This window comes from Mchenga conophoros, linkage group LG19 (genome assembly GCF_057382185.1).
Source record: "Mchenga conophoros isolate Kocher_MC1m ecotype Shallow Benthic linkage group LG19, M_conophoros_male_GT1.1, whole genome shotgun sequence".
Lineage (NCBI taxonomy): Eukaryota > Metazoa > Chordata > Actinopteri > Cichliformes > Cichlidae > Mchenga > Mchenga conophoros.
This window is the reverse complement of record NC_140544.1, coordinates 31,488,656-31,499,100: the sequence shown is the minus strand read 5'-3', so window position 1 is coordinate 31,499,100 and position 10,445 is coordinate 31,488,656. Positions and strand designations below refer to the sequence as shown.

At 44.9% G+C, this 10,445-nt stretch overlaps 1 protein-coding gene across 1 annotated transcript; it reads left to right on the top strand.

The window, feature by feature from the left end:
• Positions 1 to 1,355: 1,355 nt before the first annotated feature.
• Positions 1,356 to 8,227, top strand: zbtb42 (zinc finger and BTB domain containing 42). Its single transcript, XM_085256295.1, has 2 exons — positions 1,356 to 1,567; positions 2,778 to 8,227. Exon 2 carries the CDS (start codon positions 2,792 to 2,794, stop codon positions 4,382 to 4,384), a length of 1,593 nt encoding a protein of 530 aa, XP_085112421.1. The 5' UTR covers positions 1,356 to 1,567; positions 2,778 to 2,791; the 3' UTR covers positions 4,385 to 8,227.
• Positions 8,228 to 10,445: the final 2,218 nt, after the last annotated feature.

Sequence of the window (10,445 nt, the reverse complement as noted above, 5' to 3'; positions counted from 1 at the left end):
CACAGTCCCCAGGCACAACCACTGCTTTGTCTTGCCCTGTGAACACACACACACCCCTCCTCTACTGGGTGCCTACGTTTGCCAGGGCCAGGGAAACACAGGGCCACTGCTCCTATTCTTATCCACATCACTGCTCCTGCTTGGATGGAGTGTTTGTGTGGGCATCAGTGCTTGAATGGTGAATTGTTTTTTGTATGTGCCACACATCTGACTAAACATTTAGTTTGTCGGATGTTCAGCTATAAATGAGAAATCATCCATTCTCTTGCCATCTTTTTTAGAGAGCGTGACAGCGTTTCCCTTACAATTATCTGGAGATGACCTCGGTGCAGATATCCTCCTGTTGTACCAGTAACAAATGAACTAAAAATGGAATAAAGCGGTAAGTGGATAAGAATCTAGCGAGTGGCCCCTTCTGACCAGTGGCTGCCACCTCCCGTCACATTGCTCATTCCCCTCTGTGTCAGAAGCGCTGTGAGGAGCTGCAAATGGCCCTTTCAAAACGCACGACAGCTGGAACACAGGGCAAAGGTGACCGAAGCTGTTGGGGGAGCACAGAGAGGGACAGGATTTTTTTTTTTTTGGGGGGGGGCGCACATGATGAGCAGCTGCACCAGCGAGTTGTTCCTCCACCGTGCCACCATCTCTAATGATTAAAAGTGTCTGAAATAGATGACAAATTTTTAGAGTAAATCCTAGAAGTCACCTTACTTTTAAGACAGTTTAACCAAACACACACACACACACATGTATATACACTCCTGGTTGTCTTGGGAAAAATAAATCCCCTGGGTGTTGGTTTGGTATCTGGAAATTCCAAAACTCAAGGCAGGCTTAGAGGATACTAAGTCCTTATAAGTTTCCCGCTCCCCCGAAAATACCACTGACCTTCTGTGCTACAATACATTTCTTTGATCACTTTATAGATACTTTTACAGATACCAATTCTGTTGGAGAAAGAAGTATTTCTTTTATTCACAACATGACCTGAAAGCCACAAAGAACATTTTTATGTGTGCTTGAGGTTTGCAAGTTAATTAATCACATTTTAAATCTGGAGCTTAACTTTAAACAGGCTCGAATACTCTTAAGAAAATCGTTTTTCTCCTATTAAACTGCTTCCTTGTAGCTTTACCGAACAAACAAACCAGTTTTAGTGTAAAAAAATGTCTACTGTGTCATGTGCAATTCCTCCATTTGTCCACTTCCATCATGCTGCCATACAAAAGGCGACACATCACAGTGCCCCCTCCCTCTTAATAGGACAGGTGTTTTAATAAGACAGCCAATTGATGCCCCCACCCTCCTCCTCCCAAGTATTCTGCTACTTGCTGCCGCTGTGTGAATTCGCGGAGCAGTACAGAACTTATTGTGGCGGCGCGATATCGCGAGATTTGTGCCATTATCAACCTGCTTGACACACAGCAGCGCTGAGTGCAGCCTGCCTTCCCAGGGTCGGGACTGGAGCTCAAGAAACGACAAGGAGAAGCGAACATCTGGCCGCACATCATGAAAGGACACCGGGGCTTATAGGGACAAAAAGACGACGAAGCGGGCAGAAATACGTGTGAGTACGGCGGGATATTTTTTCTGTGTGTGAGCTTTGAAACGAGGAAAGCGAAAGTTAAAAGAGTGTCCCCGCGCCGCTTCGTTCAGCGCAGTTGGCTTTTTACTGTGTGAGTTCCTCTGCTGTTTAAAAGGCTCCCAGCAATGCGTTTCCCAACGCGGACGTGAAGCTCGCTCCACTGCGCCCTTGGCCCCTTTTTTCCTGCGAACACTTTTCTTCATCTTAGAAAAAAAAATCTTAATTGCGTACAAAATCATAAGACTTCTACGCAGCTTAACTTTAACTTACTTTAACTTGCCGTATCCCTCTTTCTTCTTTAAACCGACCCATTTAAACACGGTTGTGTGCGCGCGAGTCTTATCAGGGAGCAAAAAAAACGCAACAAAGCCTTTTTACTGTAACCCACGGATGCGTGATAAATTACTTAGTTTTGAAGAAAAAAGTTGTAAATGCCGTGGAATCTCGTGACAACAGTAAATCTGCTCTCCCCCCTTGAGGTGTGTATTTTTTATCTTCTTTTTGGACTGTGTAGCCCGGAGTTAACATATGGCATAAAGGGGAGCACAGCTGGAGGTAGCGTTTCCATTGCGGTGATGTCAGAGCAGCTGACTCCACAGCTTGCAGTGTAATTAGCAAACAGAGCACCAGTTTACTCACTCTGCACCGGTCTTATTTTGCTCACGTTGCCTCCTTCCCCCGATGGTCGAGTGCTGTCGCTCCCAGTCCCGCTTTGCTTGTCCTGTAAACACCGCTGTGTGTGTGTGTGTGTGTGTGTGTGTGTGTGTGCGCGCACTTTGGCTATTTTTTTTTTTTCGGAAGCGCGAGGGCTAGGCTGTCGGACTACACTACTACAGACCGGAATACTTTGGATAATTTGGAGAGTGGATCCGTTTACACCGTGATACATGGGTGGGTGGGCGAGCGCAGCGCAGTGTGTCCTGCACCACTGGAAAGAATGTTGGATAAAGTTACTGATGCTGATCATTAGCTAGATGTTTAATCTTTCCCGATTAATTCCCGAAAAACCTTGTAAACTTGCATTTGAAAGCACTTTATCGTGTGTTTGCTGACACTTTTGCGCAATTTGGCTCAAGTTATTTCCTTGTGTATGGTTTTGCTCGCTTTATGTGTCCTTAGAAAAAAGAAACGGCAGCTCAACTGTGCCCTCATTTCGTTTATCCCGTATCCTGTTTTTCCTGTTTTTCATCAGGTTATGAAGGAAGAATGGAGTTCCCAGACCATAGCCGCCAGTTGCTGCAGTGTCTGAGTCAGCAGCGTCACCAAGGTTTCCTCTGTGACTGCACTGTTCTTGTTGGGGAGGCTCGATTCAAAGCGCACAGAGCCGTGCTGGCCTCCTGCAGCATGTACTTCCATCTCTTCTACAGGGACCAGCTAGACAAAAGGGACGTTGTGCATCTCAACAGTGACATTGTGACAGCCCCGGCTTTCAGTCTGCTCCTTGAATTTATGTATGAGGGGAAGTTGGAATTCAGCGCTCTGCCTGTGGAGGATGTCCTGGCAGCAGCCAGTTACCTCCACATGTACGATATAGTCAAAGTGTGCAAAGGCAAGCTTAAAGACAAGGAACTTTCCTCCCTGGATGAAAAAATGGGAGAGGGTTTGGGGCTCAGCTGTCTGGACAGGGAAAATTCCTCAGATGGTGAGCTGCACAGTAAGCAGCTCATTCAGCGACAGCCCCAGACACCGTCTCAGGGGCTTCACAGGGCCCCCCCGGCGGAAGAGTTTGACATGGACAACACTGAAGTCAGGCTGGCTGTCACAGATTGTGATAGGTCTATGCAGAGCAGGCAGAAGGCAAACGGTCACTCTGGCAGGTCCCCGGACCTTGTAGGTGTCAATTATGTGTCAGCAGAGGCCGAGCCCTGCGTCCAAACAGCTGGAAAAACAAAAGCTGATGTCAGTAGTTCCACCGTATTGCTGTCCCAGAGGTCCCGGGCTTCAGATGACATGGACTGTGCACTGGATTTGTCTTTCAAGCCTCTGTCTAGCAGAGATCCCTTACACCCCTCCTACGTCTCGGGACAGCTGGCCCTCGACAGCCAGCAGCAGGGCACTGAGCCACTTGTTAAAGACGAACACGACTTGCTGTCAGAGCAGGAGGACAGTGAGCCGATGAGCCCTGAGAGCCAGCGCTTTGGGAATAGTGCCAGGAGCTCAGTGGTGACAGGGTTCGCTGCCCTCTTCCCAGGCAACAACGGTTCCACAGCCGCCCTGCTCTCCCAGGAGGAGGACCTGATGGACGAGGAGGGGGAGGCCTGCAGAGGGAGGGAGAGCGCCCCAGGCAGGGAGGTGGATGGGAGGGGTAGACTGCTGGGGGACAGCGAGGAGGAGGAGGAAGACGACTTGGCCTCTTCAGACATTTCCACCTCCAGTGGAGTACTGCTGCCCCCGGGGCAACAGGTGTGCATGTGTCCCCTCTGCAGCAAAGTCTTCCCCAGCCCCCACGTGCTGCAACTGCACCTCAGCTCACACTTCCGCGAAAAGGACGGTGCCCGTTCCAAGCTGTCCCCCGACGGCTCGGTCCCCACCTGCATGCAGTGCAACAAGACCTTCTCTTGCATGTACACCCTTAAGCGTCACGAGCGCACACACTCTGGTGAGAAGCCATATACCTGTGGTCAGTGCGGCAAGAGCTTCCAGTACTCCCACAACTTAAGTCGGCACGCTGTAGTTCACACACGGGAGAAGCCTCACGCCTGCAAGTGGTGCGAGCGGCGCTTCACCCAGTCTGGGGACCTCTACCGCCACATCAGGAAGTTTCACTGTGGCCTTGTCAAGACTCTCGCCATCGGATAAAACGCCTCTCACCGGTGCCACGACACAAGACAGAATGTCTCTTTCATACACTGAATACTACTACTGATCAATTTTCCCATTACTATATAAACATGCTGGCAGTTTGTCTGAGACATATCTTTTGGATTCTACCCCCACGTGGCATTTCTCAAGTTAAACATGTAGCAACGTTTAAGCTGTTTCCTGTGCTGGACTGTCATCATAGCTGTACATGATGGTAAAAGACGGTTAGTCAGTGGCACAGGCTGATAAGCTTGACACGGATGCTGTTGAAAAACATCAGATCAGTGTCAATGAAGGCGAACAAATCAGATGATGCACTTGTTTTCCTGTCTTTTGTGTCAGTCTGAGATTATTTGAGGTGTGTATTTGCTGATAGATGAGGGGAAAAAAAGCATCTTGCGTTCACACTCTGTGGGCAACTGGATGATAGCTAAAGCTAACATACGTTAATACAATCGTCAAAGTTTATTGGTGCACATGGGAGATCAGAACCGTCCGCGAGTAGCAATATATGATTATTTTTAACACCTACATTATTCTAATTATTTATTTGGGGGGATTTGTTTAGTCCTTAACAAGTAAACTTATCACAAGGCAGCAAAAGTAATGAAGTCTGACTACTGGAAGTATTCTTTCTTTCTTTCTTTCTTTTTGTGGAGGTAAAATGTTTGGTTTCATTGAAATGAAGTTTCTATGTTGTTTTTGTGAGAAGAGGCAAGCATACCATCGCACCAACACCACCTCTTTAGTTGTTCACGTGAGCGAGCGTAGAATACCCACTTAAAGAGGTTAAGAGTATTTTAAAGGTAACCCCTGTAACACTGGTGCCTACTGTAACGCTCAAAACTTCACTTAGTGTACTTACAAAGACAAGAATGAGATGACAATGTGATGCCTTTTGGTTAAATTCAGTTCAGCTGTCAGGCATCTAAAAAAAATAATAATAATAATCTGGATTACACTCCACATACCAGGTAGTAACAAAGGTAATCCTCTACTGTGGAAGCCAGTTAATCCGTGAGTGCCCTTAATAAAATTAGAATGTAATAAACCAAACTTATGTCAACCTTTTTGTCAAAAACGCACAGTTGTGAGTAAATACCTTCATTTCTTAGTTTAAAGGGTTTGCTGACAGTGTTCGGGACAGGCTCTTTAGCAGGCAGATGGGGGATGGAAGGAGACAGGTGGATGTCCAGTATCTTCTCTATTGTTACCATCAAAGCTGTGCCATTCAGCTTAATCTACTGACCTTTTCTTTTTCTTTCTTTCTTTTTCATAACCTTTTCACACAAATTTACTGGATGTGTTTTAAGTTGCTACTGAGGACGTTGGAGCCTTTAGCGATGCTGCTCTTGGATTTCTTCTGTCTGTTCATTTAGATGCTGTTTGGATTTATTACCAGGGGGTGTAGCACTAAAAGTTCATGATTTTTGTCTAATCTGTCCTGAGAAGACTTGATCGGAATTTATTTATTAGTCTGACTTGGTTCAGGGGTTTACTGTAGCGGTAGCTCTTATTTCTATAAGCTTGAAAGACATTGCATCTTGCCTAGCGATCTTGGTACTCATTAGCTGTTGTTTTTTGGGGCAGACTGTCCACTTTTTGTTTTGTTTTTTCTGTGCAAATTGAAGTTACTGTATTTGTATTTTAATATATGGTGTAGAAATCTCTACGGAGTATTCAAGATTTGTCAAACGGAATATAGAGAAGCACTTGATTTTAGCATGCATATAGTTTCAACACTATTGTCTAGGCTGCTATTTCCTACAATTTGTATATTTAATGTAAATATATATTATATTTATCAAATGATTTTTTTTTTTTTTTTTTTTTTCCATGTTACAACCCATTTAAGATTTGGATAGCCAGGTGTCATGTTTAAGGCTGGAGACTCTTGAGCGTCACATTTTCCCCGGGGGGCTGGAGGTTTGGCTCTTTTTCCATATTCTTCATTGACTTTATTGGACCCTGCCTCACCACAAATCAGAGCAGTAAATACTGCTAGGATGGCTGTTCTACCAGAAGAAACAGTTGTTCACAAGCACAGCCACACCAATACAGCACTGGGTACCTATAGAAATGACAATACAGGTATTGTCGTCGTCCCCCAAAAGCGGTTCAAGTCTCTCTTTGCACTTTCTGAATGGAGCCACTGGAATGTGAGAAATGTATTTAGCAAAGGGAGGCCAAGGAGATTGTAAACAGGTGTATTGTTTGGAGGCATCAAAGAACACCCCTACCCCCCTTTGTCATCCCGGCATGCAGTAGATAAATGCTTCATTGTTCCTCTGCATTGAGGAGATATCAGCGTCATTTGGTTGCGCATCAATCAAGAGTATTGCCCACCCCCTCCCCTCAGTGTTTAAAAAAAAAAAAAAAAAAAAAAAGAAAAGAGAAAAAGTTCAAATTTAAAATGCTTTTTCAGTCAGTACGACCTTTAAAAAAAACAAAATATGCATATGAAATAATTTACTTTAGGTTCTCAGCAAGAAAAAAATGCCCCCCCCCCCCCCCCCCCTTTTTTTTTTTTTCTTTCTTTTAAGTTCTACTCCCTGACCTGAAGTCAGCTACAGGGCGAGGTGGATGTACGCACTCCTGTTTGTCATGCTTGCATCACTTTAGTACCTTATCAGAACAGTAGATCTATTTCAGTTAGATGTGTCTTAGTGCTGATGACAGATTTCAATCAGAACACACAGCAGATGTAGATTCTGTGAGTCTGTTTTGGTTTTGTTTGTTAAAGGAACATTTGTACACGGTGCGAGTTGAATTTGTTCTCTAATGTACATGTGTAAAGAGGTAGAAAACTAACATCATGTAAAGGATTCTTTCTCTTGTTTCGAAGTCTTTATTTATAGCTCCAGGATGATCACCAAATGTGCCTTGTAGACACACGCATAGGTGTTGCATCTGGAGAAGCCCTGTTTTCTATACTGTACAGTTTTCGCCCTTGATGTGAAGGCAGCGGTGAAGTTGGTATCACAGCAACAGTGGCCCGCTGAAACATTACAAAAAAAAGGAGAAAAGAAAGAACCCTGCTGTTTTATGTTAAATCATATCAAAATGTCAACTTAAGACTAAAGTAAAATGTGGAAGTGCATTTCTTATAGCTGCTTTGCAAGAGATTACACTGAAGTTTTTGAAATGTGTGTGAATAAATTTTTGTTTCTGGACTTTTTTTTGTGTTTTTTGGCTTTTATCAATAGCCAATACTACTGGGAGCTAACAACTTGTTCCACTTTTTTTTTTTTTTTACTGTCACTGTTGAATGTGAAACACAGTTTTGTTTTTTTGTTTTTTTTTTTAAATGGATTGTTGACTTGAAACAGTGCTACTCTCAATCGAGGGCGGCGTTTGCCTAACTCGTTGCTGTATCATCCTTGGAGTCTAAAAACAACTGGAATTTTGTCCTCTGCAGGTTACAACTGTGAAATTGTGTATAATCATGAGAAATATTTATTGCATATGCTTCTTGTGCAACATTTTGACTGTCTTCAGTTTAATTTGGTTTAAAAGAAAAAAAGGAGGAAAAAACCTAAATGTCAAACAAATCTTTTTAATAGAATTTGTAGAAGTGCCATTAGAATTTAATATAATTTTTTAATAAGAAAGGTATATTTTATAGTAAAAAATTGCTTCAGTGTTAGTGGTGTAGAGATTAGAGGACAATCTTTAAGGAGAATTGACATGGCTTAGATATTGGGGCAATTTACGTTGATCTATAACTGTACGTGCATTTTCTTTTTTTTTTTCCGAGTGTGCTTGTGTGTGTGTGCTGTGGAAATGTGACAATCTTGATTTAGGTCTTTATTAAGATTAGAATTAAATGGAACAACTTTCTTTTTTGGTGTGGAGTTTGGTTATTTCTAGCTACTTTCCAGCTACTACTGACAAATTATCAAGGACATAAAAGTAGACTCTGACAACCCAAGAACGTTATCGAGGAGCCCTCGCCTGACACACAGGAGCAACAATCAGGCAGACGGTGTGTGTGGGCATCGCTGCAATGTGTACAGAGACAACACAATGTGATAATACTGCTGGTCTTACAGGCCCGATCCCTCTGAAACCATAAACGGAACTCAAGGACGGAGCAATTTCAGGATGGGGCCCCTATTGTTTTCTGACCTGTTGCCAGTACTCTCCAAAGGAGATAAACCTGGCATAAACAAACCCAGTTGACTCTCTTGTAATTATTACTTAAACTCAACTTGATTGTTCCCGCTACAACAAACTACACACACGTATGTGTATATAAACACATTAACCAATGTCTGTGTGTGTGTCTGCAAGGAACTTCATGCCAATTCACTGGACATTTTCAATGGCGAGAACTTTTAATTATTTCCCTGCTGCACCATGAAAGAAATCCAGCTGCTCTGCTACGTGATCCCAATAGGGATGTGCTCGGGTTCCCACCACCCTCCCCCAAATCCCATCTCACCCTTTCTGGGAACGCCATATAGACAAGGGCTGCATCCATCTGCCCCTGCCTCCACCCCCACAGTCCCCAAAATCATGGCCCCAAACCTCGGCCTCATCTCACCACTCTATTGTGCGCGTGGGTAGTAGCTCAGCCAGGCTATTGTCTGGCCCAGCTCCCCAGCACGTACTTTATGCACAAACAGACGACACAGCGGCGCTGGCCAGGCAGCTCCGACATAAAGAAAACAACGTCCTCCCAAGATCGTTTATAAACACCCCTCCTCTCCCCCCAAAAAGCTCCAGCCAGCTCACAGCAAATAAGGACCCTCTGCAACACGGTGGCCACCTCAACCTGTAAACATCCACAGCAGCGAGGCCTCGGAGCTCCCACTGGCACCAACATCTCGCATCTGCCAAACGAGAGCCAGGGCTTAAAACTGCCTGGTGACTGAATGTGTGTGTGTGTGTTATGGACCAAAACCTTCACATGGAAAGCAGGGGCCATGTGATAGGGCTTAGCTGCAGGGTGACGAGCTGGGATATGTGCAGTGTAACTCAATGGTGTAATAAAACATTCCTCTCTGAGGCTCAAAGCTTAGCTCATTTGCCTCCAAGAGCCTTTGCTTGTGTGCTTCTGTGTGTGCGCGTGGTGTTTAGAGATACTTGAGAGAAGTTGAGAGGAAAGTTGTAAGTGTCCACCACCTCAACAAGGCCAGCGGTGGGAGCCCTTGACCTCTGAAGGGACAGACTGCCAGGGACAGCTGGTGTGGCCTGTGTTTATTTATTTATTTCTTAACAAAAGACAGGTGGTCACACTTGAAAAGGGCACACAAACACAGTCACACATGCACTTGTGTACAGACAGCACGCACGCACACAAACACTTTTTCCACCCACCCTCTCCCTTTCCATATTAACACACACGCGCATCTTGTTATCATCCACTTAATTTTGAAGGAGCACGTTATTTCGACTTTCAGAAAAATCGAAACACTTTCCAGTAAAGAAATCTTCATTTACTCCCCAACTGACATGATTGGGGGGGGGTTGGGGTTAAAACCACTGCTTTTAAGCGTGGTTTGGTCCCACGCTTAAAAGCAGGATCGAAGGCATTAATAATAATCAGCAACCTAAACATCACACATCAGTTGCTGCAAAGTGCATAAATACATATCAACTAGTGCCCTCACAGTGGCTTTGCCTTTTTTGGACTCGCTCACCCTGACAGTGCCAAGACAGTGTGTCCTTGGTCCACTGTACAGCTGTCACTTACTCACACTCGTTGACGCATATTTATAGCAGCAGCATCACTGGGCTCAACGCTCAGCACACTCAGACCACAGCTGGTCCCCCAAAAAGAATGGGTGAAAGACAAAGCCACGTGCTCCCGCTGGCCGACCGCAGTCGGTCCTGTCTGGAGCGCTGTGGGTGACTGTGCGTAACCCCCCCTCGCTTCTTCTCCTCCTCGCAGTCGTGGACCATTCTTGGTGTGAGGAGAGCATGTCGTGACCTTGTTGTCATTTTTGGTGTCATGGATAGGGTTGTGCTGAAAACCTGAACAGCTGCACTCTTATGTTTTCAAGTTACATGAAGTCATCACACCATTATGGCATTAAACATGCAGGGTAGGGAA

What these genes read in the sequence shown, in the direction of transcription:
- zbtb42 (XM_085256295.1), top strand. Translation starts at nt 2,792, where the DNA reads ATGGAGTTCCCAGACCATAGCCGCCAGTTGCTGCAGTGTCTGAGTCAG.